Raw genomic sequence first — 19530 nt, 5'->3', positions numbered from 1 at the left:
ACAAACTCCCTACAGTGGGAGATCACAGGGAGAATGTACAAACTCCCTACAGTGACAAGACTGAACTTGGCTTGCTGGTGCTGCAATAACGTTACACTTTACTGTCGCCAAACAATTGATACTAGAGCGTACAATCATCACAGCGATATTTGACACTAACCACTAAGCTACTGTGCCAGCTCCAATTAATGGAAACGTGTATCCTGCAGGATTCAGACCTGTGGAAAACCCAATGGATTTCATGTCCATTCCCTTAACCACTTGACTGCACTCTGCACCAGTGCTGGGTTAAATGCTCTCTTTGTGCACGGGAAGGGTTTTGGGTGGAAACTGCTCTGAAGGTAAGGTCATCTGATAATTATCCAGTTGCTCATATTTCAAAAGAGATAAACACAAACTCGTGTTTTACAAACCTGTTTGGCTGACCTCAGTAATGTTACTCTGAATTCTGATTGAATGCTGAATCAATATGAAACCTCAGGGGAATCAGAGTAGGATAAAGCACAGTGTGGTTTTGGTTTCTGGACTACAGGAGAGATGATTAACATTAAACCACAGGTGAATCAGTGTAGGAAGGATCACAGTGTAGTTTTGGTGCCTGGACCATAGGAGGGATGTTAAGGCAAAGGGGAGCATGCTGACACACAGAACCTCAGAATCAGATTTATCATCACCAGCATGGGTTAACAAATTTCATGACACATGCTGGTTAACAAATTTCACAACATGGCAGGAAGAGCAAAAGAAATGGTTTAAAGGATTGGAGATGTTTCTGTTAAGGTGGCCACATCGTGGGGGGGGGGGGGGAGCAATTGAGATAAAATTATTCAAATGAAGAATGAAGAAAAATAGGGTATTAATTGCAGGATGAAAATCAAGAGAATTGTTTTCATTTTAAACAGAGATTTGCAAGGCTGTGAAGTTAGTAACTGCGAAGTCCTGGCAGGGTACTCCCAGGTACTGATGATTTCCATCTGAGCTTGATGCCTTCAGTGCTCGCTGTGACCACTTGAACAAGGAGGAACCATCGTACCCCCCATATCTCTTGGTGATCCTTTGGTCTCACTATCTGAAGATGACATGTGGGATGCCTTCAAGAGAGTGAATCCAAGGAAAGCATCCGGTCCAGACAGAGTACCTGGCTGAATACTGAAGACCTGTGCTGACCAGCTGGCTAGTGTGTTCACGGTTATCTTCAATCTCTCACTCCAGCAGTGTGTGGTACCCACCTGTTTCAACCAGGCTTCAATCACACCGATGCCCAAGAACAGGATGGTTCCTGTCTGAATGACCATCACCCGGTGGCACTTACATCCACGGTGATGAAGTGTTTTGAGATGCTGGTGTTGAAGCATCTGCCTGAACGGTGACTTAGATCTGCTCTAATTCACCTACCGAAGCAACAGGTCCACAGCAGATGCAATCTCATTTCACACAAACCTGGAATATCCGGACAGCAAAGATGAAGACATCGGGATGGTCTTTATCAATCATAGCTCACCATTTAATACCATCATCCCCTCAAAACTAATCAGTAAACTCCAAGACCTGGGTCTCAATACCCCCTTGTGCAATTGGATCCTGGATTTCCTTACTTGTAGACCCCAGTCAGTTCAGACTGGCGAAAACATCTCCTCCACAATCTCCATCCACACAGGAGCGCTGCAGGGATGGGTACTTAGCCCCCTGCTCTACTCGTTTACACCCATGACTGTGCGGCTAATTACAGCTCCAACACCATATACAAGTTTGCTGATGACACCACTGTTGTGGGCTGAATCAAAGTGGGTGATGAACCAGCACTCAGGAGGGAGATTGAAAACTTGGCTGAGTGGTGTAATAACAACAACCTCTCTCTCCTTGTCAATAACTTCAGGAGAGGGAAATCAGAGGTCCATGAGCCAGTAATCATTGAAGGATTAGAGGTAGAAAGTGTTAGTAACTTTGAATTCCTGGATGTCACTATCTCAGAGGACCTCTACTGGACCCATCATATAAATATAATTGTGCAGAAAGCACGACAACACCACTACTTCCTCAGGAATTTGCAAATATTTGGCATGTCATCGAAAATCTTGACAAGCTTCAATAGATGTGTGGTGGAAAGTGTGCTGACGGGCTGCATTAAGGCATGGTATGGGAACACCAACATCTTTGAATGGAAGATTCTACAAATGTAGTTGACTCAGTCCAGCACATCATGGGTCTTTTGTTATTTCATGCTCATTATTTATTATCTGCATTAGCACGGTTTCTTTACAGTTTACAGAACTTGTTTGCAGTTACTGTTCTAAAGATTTGCCAAGTATGGCCGCAGAAAAAGCATCTGATAATGTACTGTGATAGTAAATTTTACTTTGACCTTTGATCTCTGAGCTGGTGCTGGAGTGGGGAGTGGGGAGTGGGATGGGGGCGGTGTGTGGAATCGAGAAGTCGGATACAAGCAGATGTGCTTGTTAACACATGGCAGCAGTGGATAGAGCAGGGAGCTTGCGACACAAACTGTAGTGCTGACCTGCAGCAAAATGTTTGATGAATTTGTATTTTCAGTAACCACAGAAGTGACATGAGTAACCCTGCTGTCTCTGTCTTACGAAGCACATGAAGCTGTAACGTCTGCTAACAGCACCAATCAGAACTGGCCGGCTTGATTAGCTGTGAACATTTCTGCTTGACTGTTACATCCTGAGTGTCCCAAAGCAGCAACTTCTTTTGAGGTTTGCCAGTTTGAGTACAGCACGGTTGCGCAGATGATATCCATATCAGCCACGCATGTAATGTTAAAGAACAAACATTGACTGCGACTTTCTGGATAATTCTTGAACAGGTAGCCAGCACTGGGGGCAATAGCAACACACATCAAAGTTGCTGGTGAATGCAGCAGGCCGAGCAGCATCTCTAGGAAGAGGTGCAGTTGACGTTTCAGTCCGAGACCCTTCGTCAGGACTAACTGAAGGAAGAGTGAGTAAGAGATTTGAAAGTGGGAGGGGGAGGGGGAGATCCAAAATGATAGGAGAAGACAGGAGGGGGAGGGATGGAGCCAAGAGCTGGACAGGTGATTGGCAAAAGGGATATGAGAGGATCATGGGACGGGAGGCCTGGGGAGAAAGAAAAAGGTGAGGGGGTGAGCCCAGAGGATGGGCAAGGGGTATAGTGAGAGGGACAGAGGGAGAAAAAGGAGAGAGAGAAAAAGAATGTGTGTATTTAAATAAATAAATAACGGATGGGGTACGAGGGGGAGGTGGGGCATTAGCGGAAGTTAGAGAAGTCAACGTTCATGCCATCAAGTTGGAGGCTACCCAGACAGAATATAAGGTGATGTTCCTTCAACCCGAGTATGGCTTCATCTTGACAATAGAGGAGGCAATGGATAGACTTATCAGAATGGGAATGGGACGTGGAATTAAAATGTGCGGCCTGCTGCATTCACCAGCAACTTTTGAAATTCCAGCATCTGCAGATTTCCTCGTGACTGGGGACAATAGGCCTGAGTTCAGTCTCTTCCACCTCCAACAGTTTTGCACTCTCGTGTACTGCAGTGGAGCAGTGTCCTAGATTCAACAGTCTCAGTGAAAGTACTTTTAACTCTCACATGAGAATGTTAACTACCAAACTAGGATTGATACAGGTCACAGATACACAGGAGACAGCCATTCAGCCTTTGAATCAATTATCAATTCCCCAGTTGTATCACAAATCATTCCAGCCACCCTTGCTGCACATCTCACTATAATCCTACTCTGTAGGAATCTACTTGCCCAATTAGCCATCACCCATGTCCCACGTCCAACACACACAGAATTTTGAAATGAAAAGCTTAAGGAGCTGATTAAACAGCTCTGTGTCTGTCATGGTCTTGCTTAATTACTTCAGCTCATCGCCACTACTGGGGCATTGACTACCAACAGACCTCTGTCCAGGGTCTGTCTTTCCCCTCCCAGGGATGAGATCTTTGGAGTGTTTGTGGCTCTGGGTTTTTATAGGGAAGGGTTGTTATCCCCATGCCCAACCTATCTCTTTTCACAGCAGTCCATGGCTGAGTTAATAGAATGATTTTTCTGCTGACAGAAAAATTTCACCATCAAGGCCAAGCCATCTTCTCCGGCTACCATCGAGCAGGAGATACGGAAGCCCGAAGTCCCACACACCAGGTTCAAAACAGTGATTTAAGTTTTTGAATTAACTGGCACATCCCTACTCAGTACCTCAGTTTAGCAACATTTTGCACTAAACTGGCTACTGTTTCTCTTCATTGTAAATGTGTTCCTTCTAGTAAAATTTATATTTAATTGATGTTTTTCTTGTGAATGCTGCCAATGTGATGCTCCCTGTCTGTGATGCGGCCGCAAGTAAGTTGTCACTGAACCTGTGCAGGTGACAATAAACCAGACGTTAACTTTGACAGACCTGTCCTTCCGAGCCCTGCGTGGCAATGCACTGCCACCTTTCCCTCCTGCACGGCAAAGGATGTCACCTTCACTGCATCCAGTATACGCACCAGCGAAGAGACTCCAAAATCTGTCATTCCAAAGTTAAAAAAGTAAACTGCGAAGGGGAAAAGGAGGAGAGAAATTAAACGCCAGGGAAAGGATGTTCCTTTTGACGACAAAATTAACACGCTTGGGTCCTAATACCGTAATTGGTACTCTTGCTGCAGTCAGTTAATGATGTGGGGTTTGTCAGAAGCATAGTGACAGAGTAGCTGCTTAAAATGCAGTAACCCAGTTCGCTGCCCCTCAGCCACCATAAAGAAATGCAGCCTGGCATTCTGCGGTAACACACAGAAAATGCTGCAGGAACACAGCAGGTCAGGCAGCATCTCTGCAGAGGAATAAACAGTCAACATTTTGGGACAAGATCCTCCTTCAGGTCTGACCGCACAGGTGTTCAGAGTAACGCACTCCAGCATCAGCCAAAATCACTCAGGAGCCAATCTGATAGACAGACACCCGGCCAACACTTCACAGACAGGCAAACTAAGTATTTCAGTTGCCTTATACCGTGTCACATTTTGGTGTTAATATGTTCACAAACACATATTCACACCCAAAACTAATATCACTAAATGTTAATGAACTGATCACTTATTTGATTAATCTAGAATTAATATAAACACAACCGGACCTGCAGACACTGGAATTTCCCTATCCCCAATCTTTTCCAGTCCTGAAGAAGGGTCTCGAGTGAAACATTGACTGTTCATTATTTCCACAAATGCTGCAGGACCTGTAGAGTTCCTCTTTGTGTATTGCTGAAGAAATAATAGAAATGGAATTATGATGGTTGGCAGATACAGTACAATGAAGGGAGATTTTTTTCCAAAATACACTAATCAACCACTGTTCATCTCATTTCACTGCTTGTGATGATTTGCAGTGCATCACATTTATATAATTTCTAATATTTTAAGGATTTCTTACAGATTTGATAAGATCCCAAATAATGCACTCTCCATTACTTTCACCTTTCATTCCCTCTCTACTACTCTCTCATCTCAAACGCAACTGGACAGATTGACAACTCTCCACCTCAAACAGAACTGGACAGACGATAAAATCCCCATCTTAAAATGAAGTGGGCAGACTGTAAACTCTCACATCTCAGACTGAACTGGACAGAGTGTAAACTCTCCATCTCACACTGACTGGACAGACTATAAACTCTCACATCTCAAACTAAACTGGACAGACTATAAACTCTCACATCTCAAACTCAACTGGAATGTCTGTAAACTCTCCATCTTAAACTGAACTGGACAGACTGTAAACTTTCAAATCTCACACTGAACTGGACATAATGAAAACTCTCCAACTCAAACTGAACTGGACAGATGGTAAAATCTCCATCTGAAACAGAACTGGACAGACCGTAAACTCTCACATCTCAGACTGAACTGAACAGACTGTAAACTCTCACACTGAACTGGACAGATTGTAAACTTTCCATTTCAAACTGAACTGGACAGGCTGTAAGCTCTCACAGTGAACTGGACAGATTGTAAACTTTCCATCTCAAACTGTCCCGAACAGAGTGTAAACTCTCACATCACAAACTGAACAGACTGAAAACTCTCACACTGAACTGAATAGACTGTGAACTCTCACATCTCAGACTGAACCAGACAGACTGTAAACTCTCATATCTCAAATTGAACCAGACAGACTGTAAATTCTCACATCTCACACTGAACTGGATAGACTGTAAACTCACATCTCATACTGAACTGGACAGATGATAAAATCTCCATCTGAAACTGAACTGGACAGACTATAAACTCTCACATCTCAAATGGAACTGGACAGACTGTAATCTCTCCACCTCAAACTGAAATTTACAGACTAAATTCTCACATCTCAATCTGAACTGGACGGACGGTAAAATCTCCATTTTATACTGATCTGGACAGACTGTAAACTCTCACATCTCATACTGAACTGGACAGATTGAAAACTATCCAACTCAAACTGGACTGGACAGACTGTAATCTCTCCATCTCAAACTGGACTGGACAGACTGTAATCTCTCCATCTCAAACTGGACTGGACAGACTGTAAACTCACATCTCACATTGAACTGGACAGACTGTAAACTCTCACATCTCAGACTGAACTGGACAGAATGAAAACTGTAGAGCAGCAATAAAGAAGCAAATTCAATGTAATTTAATCCAGGAGGCCACCTCTGTTAAATTTCTGGTTTGTCATGTTATTTTATACAGGCCTCAAAATAATCATTTATAAAGCAGGAGTTTTACGGTTCTCATAATTAGTGTCAGCAAGAGTCCCCAGACACTAGTCTCACCTCAGTCCCCAAATCCCAGATGTGGCAAAGTGATTGCCAGCTTTGTGTATTCAATCCCTCCAACTCAGAGCCATTCTGCTGAGCCCAGTGGAAATAGAAACAGGGGTTTTTATTAACAGGCAGGGAGACTGCACAGTGTCAGCCATTCCCTGTAGCCGTGGAACCTATTTACATGTGAAGATGAGCATGGAAAGGCTACACTCAGCAAGTTAAACACTTCCAATTTCAGGCATCCAGCTCCCAGGGTGACCAGCCCTACGTTGGTGCATTGACATAAACTGGGGGTTCACTTGTTTGAACACCTCCACTCCATCTGCCAAACCGTAGTTTCCTGGTGGCCAACTATTGCAATTTCTATCCTCATTTCCATTCCGACATGTTGATCTATGGTCTCCTGTTTTGCCACGATGAGGCCACTCTCAGGGTGGAGGAGCAACGCCTCATATTCCATCTAAGTAGCCTCCAAGCTGATAGCATGAACATTGATTTCTCCTTCCTTTTAATTTTTTCCCTCCCCTTCCCTCTTCTTCTATTTCCCACTTGGGCCTCTTTACCTCTTCCCTCTTCTCCTCAATTGCCTACTACATCTCCTTGATCATCCTCCTCCTCTGTCTCCTATGGTCCACTCTCCCCTCCAACAGATTTCTTCCTCTCCAAGCCTTGACCATTCACACCCACCTGACTTCACCTGTCACCTTCTAGCTTGTCATCCTTCCCCTCCCCTCCCTCACCTTTTATTCTGGTGTTTTCCCCCTTCCTTTCCAGTTCCAAGAAGGGCCTCAGCCTGAAGCATCGACTCTCTATTCCCATAGATGCTGCCTGACCTGCTGAGTTCCTCCAGCATTTTGTGTGTGTTTCACCCAGGACAGTTACTGCATAGGTTGGTAACAATGGTCTGGAAATTCAACAACATCGTCCCAGTTTTACTGGGACCTCGATATGACTTTGAACTGGGAGTGTGACGTTGCCACTTTAGATTTGTCATCAAAGGGGTGTCCAAGGTCCATACGTAAACGAGGTATTAAATGTTGTTTCTTGTACAGTAAATACAGAGCCCAAGGCCAGTTTGATTTTCCCTTTAACACAATAGGTTCCCTCCAGGCAGCCAGTGCAAGACTTGGCACATTCCAGAAACCCCGTCAATTCATGGACTATATGAAGAGCAGGGCTTGAAGCGACCCCACTAACTGGACAATGTCAGAGACTGATATCTGTACACAGTATGTGCTTTTGTGCAAATTTCCAGGCCATTTAATAATAATCCTCTCTTCATGCAAAACTGAACCAGTTTAATAGATAAAAATCAAACGGTTGTAGATACTGTTAATCTGAAATAAAAACAGAAAATGCAGCTAAAAGCTCAGCCAGCCAGGCAGCATCATGGATTCCATTTCGATATACGACGTCTCTGTTAGTGTTCAACAACTAAACTGCAGGATGTTGATAATTTAGCACTGATAATAATTAACAGTATATGGTGGCTTCTACCTCCTCAGGACACTGATTCAGAGCCAGTTACTGGTGCCTGCCAGTCACTGTTATCATTTGGAAATTATTGTAACCAATTGGTTGCAAAGTGCGAGTTGGATGACCATTCAATTTGTTGCAGTTACACCTGCTGAAGGTCCATACTGGCCTGAACCTAAGGCAGAGGTTTGACATCTGCTGAGGGTTCACATCAACCTGAACCTAAGGCAGAGGTTTGATATCTGCTGAGGGTTCACACCAACCTGAACCTAAGGCAGAGGTTTGACATTAGCCGAAGTTTCATACTGGTCTGAACCCAAGGCAGAGGTTTGACTTCTGCTGAAGGTTCATACTGGCCTGAGCCTAAGGCAGAAGTTTGACTAATCAAGTCACCATCAAGGTCTCATCACCAAGACAGCAAGCTGTTCACTGTTGACCTGCGCTGCACACATGTATTTTGAATTATATTTTATTATGTTATTTACGGTGATATTTTGGTTTATGTGCTGTGTGTGATATTTGTTGTGTGGGTGCACTATGGTCCAGAGGAACGTTGCTTCATTTGGTTGTAGATATGTACAATCAGATGATAACAAACCTGAACTTCGGAAACATTTATTACTCTTCAACCATCAGGCTCTTGAACCTGAGCGGATAATGTCACTCAACTTCACTCACCCCACCACTGAACTGTTCCCACAAACTGTGGACTCACATTCAAGGACTCTTCATCTCATGTTCTCAATATTTATTATTTATCTATTATTATTAATTATGTTTGTATTGGCACACCGGTTGTTTGCCCGTTTTATTGTGTGATGCGCTTTCATTGATTCTATGATGTCTCTTTGTATTTACTGTGAATGCCCGCAAGAAAATTAATCTCAGGGTTGTATATGTACTTCGATAATAAATTTACTTTGAACTTTGAACTTGAAAACTTACTATCATTCTCCATGAAGATTTCAGGTATATATGAAAACCCACTCTTTAACTCCAGGGGGTCTCCACAATGACAATGCTCACCAGGTACCTGCAGATTTATTACAGATTTGATATTCAACCTGTGGGAAGAAAGGAAAAAAAATGGAAGTTAATCTGAATTCGATCTCTGTGACAGAGGGGCCACAATTCACCCCAGACCCTTTAAATTAGGAAGAAGGTAATCCAGTAATCTCAGTACCAACAACAAGAACTAGAAGAGTTATTCACAGCCCCAAGGACTGGAACACTATATTATGTTATGAAGAATGTCAAGAATGGGAGTCAATTAAAGAGAAGGTATTATCAGAATTTTGAGGAGGGTAATTCGATGGGTAAACTGAAGAGGAGCAGGAAACTGGGGAAGGAATAACTGTCAGAGGGTGAGGAGAATTAACAGGCACTCTGGTGACAAGATGCCATCTCCCTCTACCTATCAACACCTACCCTTTGAACTGTTTGATGATGCTGAACTTCTTAATAAGTTGTGTGGATGGTCTTGCCATGGCCAGGATGTTGTCAGTAACCCTGGAGAGTGAGAGGGACACATATCAAGTTAGGTTGGAAAATCGGGGTTCAGGTCTCGCTGCTGTCTTTAAGGAGTTTATACATTCTTCTGTGACCTCGTGGGTTTCCTCTACACACTCTAGTTTCCTCTCTCATTCCAAAAGACATACAGATTGGTTTTGTAAATTGTGGGCATGCTACATTGGTGCTGAAATTATGGCAACACTTGAGCCCCTAGCTCATCCCTGGGCTGTGTTGTTGATGCAAATGAGGGATTTCACTGTACGTTTCAATGCTTTGATGTACAGGTGACAAATAAAGCTAATATTTCTTTTATTATCATCCATTCTCAAAATGTGACTGACGAAAAAAGCATTAATTGCCATTGAGAAAGTGAAAATGAGCCACCTACTCCCACTGTCCTATTCAACAGGGTGTTCCAGGATTTGAGTTCTTCGTAGTGAACAATATGTCCATGTGTGCAAGTTAAATCTGGTCTATTTGTTATTGTCCTTCTGGGTGGTAGTGCTGTTGGATGTGGTAGCTGCTACTGAAGCAACCTTGGAGAGTTCCTGCATTTTATCATACCAATTACTGCAAAACAAACTAGAAAAAGTACAGGTGTTCTCTTTACTCCACAAACAAATTAAGAACTTATAAAAGTAAGAGCTTGAAAGACCTTTATAAAACATGGTTTAGGCTCCCATTGAGTAACTGTGGTTAAGTTGGGACCATAGAATTGAATGATGATGACAAGGCATTGATATGGAATTGAATGAGTCCGGGGGAGATTCACAGGAATGGTTCAATTGATGGGGACAAATTACATTGCCATACTGGATAAGCTAGGGATATTCTCCTTAACGCAGGTATAATAGATGAATGATTTTGATAAAGGACAGCCTGCTTCCACAGGTAGGAGGGTCAGAACTGAGGACATAGACTTAAATTTATTGGCACAAAAACCAAAGGTGATCTGAGGAAACAGCTTGTTGGAATCTGGAATGTATTCTTTGACTGAAGCAGATTCAGAGCAACTTTCAGAATGGAATTGGATGCTCGAGTTCAATTATTTGTGGGGCTACAAGGAAAGTGTAATTGGATGGTTTTTCAAAGAGCTGGAAGGGCCACAGCATGCAAAATGTCTTCTTCTTCTCGTAGATCATTCAATAACTCTGTGAGCATATTGGCAAGGAACCCATCTCTGTAATAGACTCATACAACAGTACAGAAATGGGCCATTCAGCCCATCTTGCCCATGCTGAACCATTAAACTGTCTAGTCCCAACAACCTGCACTCAGACCATAGCCTTCTATACTGTCCCATATACCCATGCAGATCTCTCTTCAATGTGGAAACTGACTCCATATCCACCACTTGCACTTACAGCTTTTTCCCACACTCACACCACCCTCTGAGCGAAGAGGTTTCCCCTCATGTTCCCCTTAAATATTTCACCTTTCACCCTTAACCCATGACCTCTAGTTGTGGTCTCTCCCAACCTCAGTGGAAAAAGCCTGCTTGCATTTACCCCTCACAGTTTTGTACATCTCTATAAAACCTTCCCCAAATCTTCTACATTCCAGGGCATAAAGTCCAAACTTACTCAACCTCTCCCTATAACTCAGGTCCTCAAGTCCCGGCAATATCCTTGTACATTTTCCTCTGTGCTTTTTCCAATCTTATTTGCACCTTTCCTGTAGGTAGACGACCAAAATTGCACGCAGTACTTCAAATTAGGCCTCAGCATGTTTGCTGTTGTGTGCTGGGGCAGCAGGCTGAGGGTAGCAGACACCAACAGAATCAACAAACTCATTCGTAAGGCCAGTGATGTTGTGGGGATGGAACTGGACTCTCTGACGGTGGTGTCTGAAAAGAGGATGCTGTCCAAGTTGCATGCCATCTTGGACAATGTCTCCCATCCACTACATAATGGACTGGTTGGGCACAGGAGTACATTCAGCCAGAGACTCATTCCACTGAGATGCAACACAGAGAGACATAGGAAGTCATTCCTGCCTGTGGCCATCAAACTTTACAACTCCTCCCTTGGAGGGTCAGACACCCTGAGCCAATAGGCTGGTCCTGGACTTATTTCCTGGCATAATTTACATATTACTATTTAACTATTTATGGTTTTATTACTATTTATTATTTATGGTGCAACTGTAATGAAAACCAATTTCCCCCGGGATCAATAAAGTATGACTATGACTAGCAATGTTTTAAGCAATCTCAACATAACATCCCAACTCCGGTAGTCAGTAAATTGATCTATGAAGGCCAATGTGTCGAAAGCTTTCTTTCGGATCCTATCTACCTATGACACCACTTTCAGGGAATTATAGATGTGTATTTCCAGATCCTTTTGTCTTACTGCACTCCTCAGAACCCTATCATTCACCTTGTATGACCTACCCTGGTTGGTCCTCCCAAAGTGCAACCTTTCTTTGTTTCTTCTTCCTCCGCTCCCACACACTGATCATTTTCAGCACTTACCAATCACCTTCACATTCTAAGAGGTCATTTTCAATACATATTTATGCTTGGAATCTTTCTCTGGGAAGCTAATGCCAAACAGGGATGCCTTTGGCCACTTCCTACTTTCAGCTGCCTTGCAAACCAACCAATACTTGCAGGGGTCAACCTACCATGCTGAGAACACGCCCCGGATCGCTTGCTGCTGCAGGGTCCAATCATCGGGTCCCTCGTAGCGACACTGCTTTCCTCCGCACACCAGAGAGCAGATCAGGTGGGGTGGTACTGCCTTGATGAGGTTCTCTCGAGCTGTGGAGTAAGTGGGACGTGGCATGGGGATCTGCAGGGTCATGCTCGGCTGAGAGTGACAAGTTCTGAACAACTCCCAACTAGAATGAGCAGAAGAAGGAAAAGGTTCAGAATAAGAAATGCACAGGTGGACGATGGGATACCAAGTGATGTCTGGCAACAGCTTGAAACCCAAAAAGTGTAAGTAGACAAGATTTACTTCCAACAACCCAAGTATGAACATGGAGGAGACTAAGGAAATGATTGTGGACTTTAGGAAGGTGGAGATGAGCAACCTCCTTCTGTGCAAGTTGCTGGGAGTTCACATCACAGATGACCTCACCTGGTCTTTCAATACCTCCTCCCTGAATGAGAAGCCACAGCATCTTCCACTTCCTGAGGAGACTGAGGCGTGAGGCTTCCTGCACCTCCCCATTTTAACTGAATTTTATAGGACCACCCTTGGAAGCATCCTGACAAGCTGCATCTCCACCTGGTACGGGAGCAGCAGAGCATCAGAATGGAAGTTCTGACAGAGTACCGTGAGAACAGCTGGGAGGATCATGGAAACCTCCTTACCATCCATCAGGGACATTTATCAGGAGCACTACATACGCAGGGCCCTTCACATTATCGTGGATCCCACCCGTCCATCCAGCATCCTCTTTAGCTTTCCACCATCAGGCAGGAGACTCCAACGCATAAAAACTAGGAAGGTCAAGATGGGAAATAGTTTCTACCCTCAGGCCTTTCGGCTCCTGAATTCCCTGTCGCATCACATTCAAAGTGTCACCAAATATTGTACTGTACTCCACAATATTTAATTTAGGCACTTTATTCATCTATGTGTAATCCATTTGTAGATTTAATTCTTACTTTCTTGAGTTATTGTGTTTCTGGGTGCTGCTGTGCTTTACACCCTGGTTTGGAGAAACATGGCTTCATTTGACAGTATACATATGTATAGTTAAACTACAATAAACATGACTTGACTGAGGTGTACAAGATGATAAGAGGCATAGATTGAGTGGACAGCCAAAAACACTTTTCCCCAGGGCCGAAATGGCTAATACCAGGCAGCATAATTTTCAGGTGATTAGAGGAAAGCATGGGATCATGCCGGAGGTAAGGTTATTAAAAAGATGGCGGTAGGTGCTCAGAACCCATCACTCCAGCCAGGCGGTGGTGATTGAGGCAGATGTATTAGGGATATTTTAAAAACTCTTAGATAGAAACACAGAAACATAGAAAATAGGTGCAGGAGTAGGCCATTCGGCCCTTCGAGCCTGCACCACCATTCAGTATGATCATGGCTGATCATCCAACTCAGAACCCTGTACCAGCCTTCCCTCCATACCCCCTGATCCCTTTAGCCACAAGCCATATCTAACTCCCTCTTAAGTATAGCCAATGAACTGGCCTCAACTGTTTCCTGTGGCAGAGAATTCCACAGATTCACCTCTCTCTGTGTAAAGAAGTTTTTCCTCATCTTGGTCCTAAAAGGCTTCCCTTTTATCCTTAAACTGTGACCCCTGGTTCTGGACTTCCCCAACATCGGGAACAATCTTCCTGCATCTAGCCTGTCCAATCCCTTTAGAATTTTATACATTTCAATAAGATCCCCCCCCCCCGAATCTTCTAAATTCCAGAGAGTATAAGCCTAGTCAATCCATTCTTTCATCATATGAAAGTCCTGCCATCCCAGGAATCAATCTGGTGAACCTTTTTTGTACTCCCTCTATGACAAGAATGTTTTTCCTCAGATTAGGGGACCAATACTTCACACAATACTCCAGGTGTGGTGGAATCCTCTTGCTATGAATGCCAGCTTACCATTTGCCTTTTTCACCACCTGCTGTACCTGCATGCCCACTTTCAATGACTGGTGTATAATGACACCCAGGTCTCGTTGCACCTCCCCTTTTCCTAATCAGCCACCATTCAGATAATAATCTGTTTTCCTGTTTTTGCCACCGAAGTGGATAACCTCACATTTATCCACATTAAATTGCATCTACCATGGATGAAAGAAAAATTAAAGGCTATGAAGAAAGAAAAGGTTAAATTGATCTTAGAGTAGGTTTATAAGGTTGGCACAATATTGTGGTCAAAGGGTCTGAACTGAGCTGTAATATTCTATGAGCTACACTCCATAGGTTTGCAATCTAAAATTAGCCATGGGAAAAGAGAGGAGATGATAAGCCTCAAGGAAGGGTAGAAAAAATAGGGGAGGAAAGGCAGAGAGAAGCACAAAAGTAGAATGAGCCAAGATTCATATTTTACACTGTTAGCTTTGTTACTGTACAAAATATCTGCTTGATTACTGTCAAATAATAGCAGAAGCTGATTAGTCAGGCGGAGCACTGATTGTGGCAAAAAGCCATCAGTCAGGATTAGTTGGTTGAAATAATCCATAAGACTATAAGATATAGGAGCAGAAATAGGCCATTTGGCCCATCAAGTGTGCTTCGCCATTCAGTCATGGGCTGATCCAATTCTTCCAGTCAGCCCCACTCCCTTGCCTTCTCCCCATACCCTTTGATGCTCTGGCTAATCAAGAATCTATCTCTATCTGCCTTAAATGCAACCAATGACTTGGCCTCCACAGCTGCTCATGGCAACAAATTCCACAGATTTACCACCCTCTGACTAAAGTCATTTCTCCGCATCTCAGTTCTAAATGGATGTCCTTCAATCCTGAAGTCATGCCCTCGTCTTAGAATCCCCTACCATGGGAAATAACTTTGCCATATCAAATCTGTTCAGGCCTTTTAACATTCTGAATGTTTCTATGAGATCCCCTCTCATTTTCTTGTTCTTATATTCTATACCTCTAGAAATGGATGCCAACATTGCATTCCCCTTGTTCACCACCAACTCAACCTGGAGGTCAACCTTTAGGGTTTCCTGCACAAGGACTCCCAAGTCCCTTTGCATCTCTGCATTTTGAATTCTCTCCCCATCTAAATAATAGTCTGCCCATTTATTTCTTCCAACAAAGTGCATGATCATACAATTTCCAACATTGTATTCCATTTGCCACTTCTTTGTCCATTCACCTAAACTCTCTCTGCAGGCTGTTTGTTTCCTCAACACTACCCACTCCTCCACCTATCTTTGTATCATAGAAACACAGAAACATAGAAAATAGGTGCAGCAGTAGGCCATTTGGCCCTTCAAGCCTGCACCGCCATTCAGTACGATCATGGCTGATCATCCAACTCAGAACCCTATACCAGCCTTCCCTCCATACCCCCGATCCCTTTAGCCACAAGGGCCATATCTAACTCCCTCTTAAATATAGCCAATGAACTGGCCTCAACTGTTTCCTGTGGCAGAGAATTCCACAGATTCACCACTCCCTGTGTGAAGAAGTTTTTCCTCATCTCAGTCCCAAAAGGCTTCTCCTTTATCCTCAAACTGTGACCCCTCATTCTGGACTTCCCCAACATCAGGAACAATCTTCCTGCATCTAGCCCGTCCAATCCCTTTAGAATTTTATACGTTTCAATCAGATCCCCCCTCAATCTTCGAAATTCCAGAGAGTATAAGCCTAGTCGATCCAAAATTTCATCATGTAAAAGTCCTGCCATCCCAGGAATCAATCAACGGCAAATTTAACCCCAAATCCATTAACACATTCTTTCTCTCACTCTCTTTTTTCTCCCTGTCCCTCTGACTATACCCCTTGCCCATCCTCTGGGTTACCCCCCCCCCCCGCTTGTCTTTCTCCCCAGGCCTCCCGTCCCATGATCCTTTCATATCCCCTTTGCCAATCACCTGTCAAGCTCTTGCCTCCATCCCTCCCCCTCCTGTCTTCTCCTATCATTTTGGATCTCCCCCTCCCCCTCCAACTTTCAAATCTCTTACTCACTCTTCCTTCAGTTAGTCCTGACGAAGGGTCTTGGCCCGAAACGTCGACTGTACCTCTTCCTAGAGATGCTGCCTGGCCTGCTGTGTTCACCAGCAACTTTGATGTGTGTTGCTTGATCATATTGTGATCCTCCAAGAAATTCAGTATTCAAGTGATAGTTAACAAAAATCTTGCCCAAATACTAATTCGAATTGATGCTGAAAGAAGCTGGTTCAATGCCAAACACATCTGGGCTCACACTTTGGTAGGATGATAAAACACATCCATTTCATTGCAGAGTAGTTGTGTGGCTATTGGGACGTCGCCAAGAGGTTTCCACATCACTCTGTACTTGTGTCCTTGGAGACTACATATCAAGTGCTCTCACACAGACGTGAATGTATCTGGAGCCAACAATATAGAAAATAGGTGCAGGAGTAGGTCATTCGGCCCTTTGAGCCTGCACCGCCATTCAGTATGATCATGGCTGATCATCCAACTCAGAACCCTGTACCAGCCTTCCCTCCATACCCCCTGATCCCTTTAGACACAAGGGCCATATCTAACTCCCTTTTAAATATAGCCAATGAACTGGCCTCAACTGTTTCCTGTGGCAGAGAATTCCACAGATTCACCACTCTCTGTGTAAAGAAGTCTTTCCTCATCTCAGTCCTAAAAGGCTTCCCCTTATCCTCAAACTGTGACCCCTCGTTCTGGACTTCCCCAACATCGGGAACAATCTTCCTGCATCTAGCCTGTCCAGTCCCTTTAGGATTTTATACGTTTCAATCAGATCCCCCCTCAATCTTCTAAATTCCAACGAGTATAAGCCTAGTTCATCCACTCTTTCATCATATGAAAGTCCTGCCATCCCAGGAATCAATCTGGTGAACCTTCTTTGTACTCCCTCTATGGCAAGGATGTCTTTCCTCAGATTAGGGGACCAAAACTGCACACAATACCCCAGGTGTGGTCTCACTAAGGCCTTGTACAACTGCAGTAGTACCTCCCTGCTCCTGTACTCGAATCCTCTTGTTATGAATGCCAGCATACCATTCGCCTTTTTCACCACCTGCTGTACCTGCATGCCCACTTTCAATGACTGGTGTATAATGACACCCAGGTCTCGTTGCACCTCCCCTTTTCCTAATCGGCCACCATTCAGATAATAATCTGTTCTCCTGTTCTTGCCACCAAAGTGGATAACCTCACATTTATCCACATTAAATTGCATCTGCCATGAATTTGCCCACTCACCTAACCTATCCAAGTCACCCTGCATCCTCTTAGCATCCTCCTCACAGCTAACACTGCCGCCCAGCTTCGTGTCATCCGCAAACTTGGAGATGCTGCATTTAATTCCCTCATCTAAGTCATTAATATATATTGTAAACAACTGGGGTCCCAGCACTGAGCCTTGCGGTACCCCACTAGTCACTGCCTGCCATTCTGAAAAGGTCCCGTTTATTCCCACTCTTTGCTTCCTGTCTGGCAACCAATTCTCTATCCACATCAATACCTTACCCCCAAAACCGTGTGCTTTAAGTTTGCACACTAATCTCCTGTCTGGGACCTTGTCAAAAGCCTTTTGAAAATCCAAATATACCACATCCACTGGTTCTCCCCTATCCACTCTACTAGTTACATCCTCAAAAAATTCTATGAGATTCGTCAGACATGATTTTCCTTTCACAAATCCATGCTGACTTTGTCCGATGATTTCACTGCTTTCTAAATGTGCTGTTATCACGTCTTTGATAACTGACTCTAGCAGTTTCCCCACCACCGACGTTAGGCTAACCGGTCTATAATTCCCCGGTTTCTCTCTCCCTCCTTTTTTAAAAAGTGGAGTTACATTAGCCACCCTCCAATCCTCAGGAACTAGTCCAGAATCTAAAGAGTTTTGAAAAATTATCACTAATGCATCCACTATTTCTTGGGCTACTTCCTTAAGCACTCTGGGATGCAGACCATCTGGCCCTGGGGATTTATCTGCCTTTAATCTCTTCAATTTACCTAACACCACTTTCCTACTAACATGTATTTCCCTCAGTTCCTCCATCTCACTGGACCCTCTGTCCCCTACTATTTCCGGAAGATTATTTATATCCTCCTTAGTGAAGACAGAACCAAAGAAATTATTCAATTGGTCTGCCATGTCCTTGCTCCCCATAATCAATTCACCTGTTTCTGTCTGTAGGGGACCTACATTTGTCTTAACCAATCATTTTCTTTTCACATATCTATAAACACTTTTACAGTCAGTTTTTATGTTTCCTGCCAGTTTTCTCTCATAATCTTTTTTCCCCTTCCTTATTAAGCCTTTTGCCCTCCTCTGCTGAACTCTGAATTTCTCCCAGTCCTCAGGTGAGCCACTTTTTCTGGCTAATTTCTATGCTTTTTCTTTGGAATTGACACTATCCCTAATTTCCCTTGTCAGCCACGGGTGCACTACCTTCCTTGATTTATTCTTTTGCCAAACTGGGATGAACAATCGTTGTAGTTCATCCATGCGATCTTTAAATGCTTGCCATTGCATATCCACCGTCAATCCTTTAAGTGTCATTTGCCAGTCTATCTTAGCTAATTCACGTCTCATATCTTCAAAGTTACCCCTCTTTAAGTTCAGAACCTTTGTTTCTGAATTGACTATGTCACTCTCCATCTTAATGAAGAATTCCACCATATTATGGTCACATTTACCCAAGGGGTCTCTCACGACAAGATTGCTAATTAATCCTTCCTCATTGCTCAATACCCAGTCTAGAATAGCCTGCTCTCTAGTTGGTTCCTCGACATGTTGATTCAAAAAACCATCCCGCATACATTCCAAGAATTCCTCTTCCTCAGCACCCTTACCAATTTGGTTCACGCCATCTATATGTAGATTGAAGTCACCCATTATAACTGCTGTTCCTTTATTGCACATATTGGAAAGACAGGGTTGCATTTCCAAAATAGCTTTCTCAGCTGCAGAAAATCCTAAAATGTTTTATGGGCAATGCAACACTTTGAAAGGAGCACCATCAAGCATGTTATTCTGACTGCATAATTTTGTGTCATGGAAGGTGCAAAGCATCAGATCGCAAGACCCCAGAGAGGATAGTAATGACTGCTGAGGATACCACTGAAGTTTCCCTCCCCTCTATTTGTG

The 19530-nt window shown here is 43.6% G+C and overlaps 1 protein-coding gene across 1 annotated transcript in view; it reads right to left on the bottom strand.

Moving 5' to 3' along the window:
- Window positions 1-12587, bottom strand: part of LOC140186979 (protein tyrosine phosphatase domain-containing protein 1) — a 50450-nt gene extending 37863 nt beyond the window's left edge. The window contains exons 1-4 of the mRNA XM_072241844.1: window positions 12409-12587; window positions 9697-9777; window positions 9214-9332; window positions 4408-4545 (exon numbers count right to left, since the gene is read on the bottom strand). Of these exons, the coding sequence (XP_072097945.1) occupies window positions 4408-4545; window positions 9214-9332; window positions 9697-9777; window positions 12409-12587 (517 nt within the window). The remainder of the gene's footprint in view (window positions 1-4407; window positions 4546-9213; window positions 9333-9696; window positions 9778-12408) is intronic.
- Between the last annotated feature and the right edge of the window lie 6943 nt (window positions 12588-19530).

The sequence above is a fragment of the Mobula birostris genome, chromosome 23 (genome assembly GCF_030028105.1).
Source record: "Mobula birostris isolate sMobBir1 chromosome 23, sMobBir1.hap1, whole genome shotgun sequence".
Taxonomy (NCBI): Eukaryota; Metazoa; Chordata; class Chondrichthyes; order Myliobatiformes; family Myliobatidae; genus Mobula; species Mobula birostris.
This window is presented reverse-complemented; position numbering and strand designations above follow the sequence as displayed.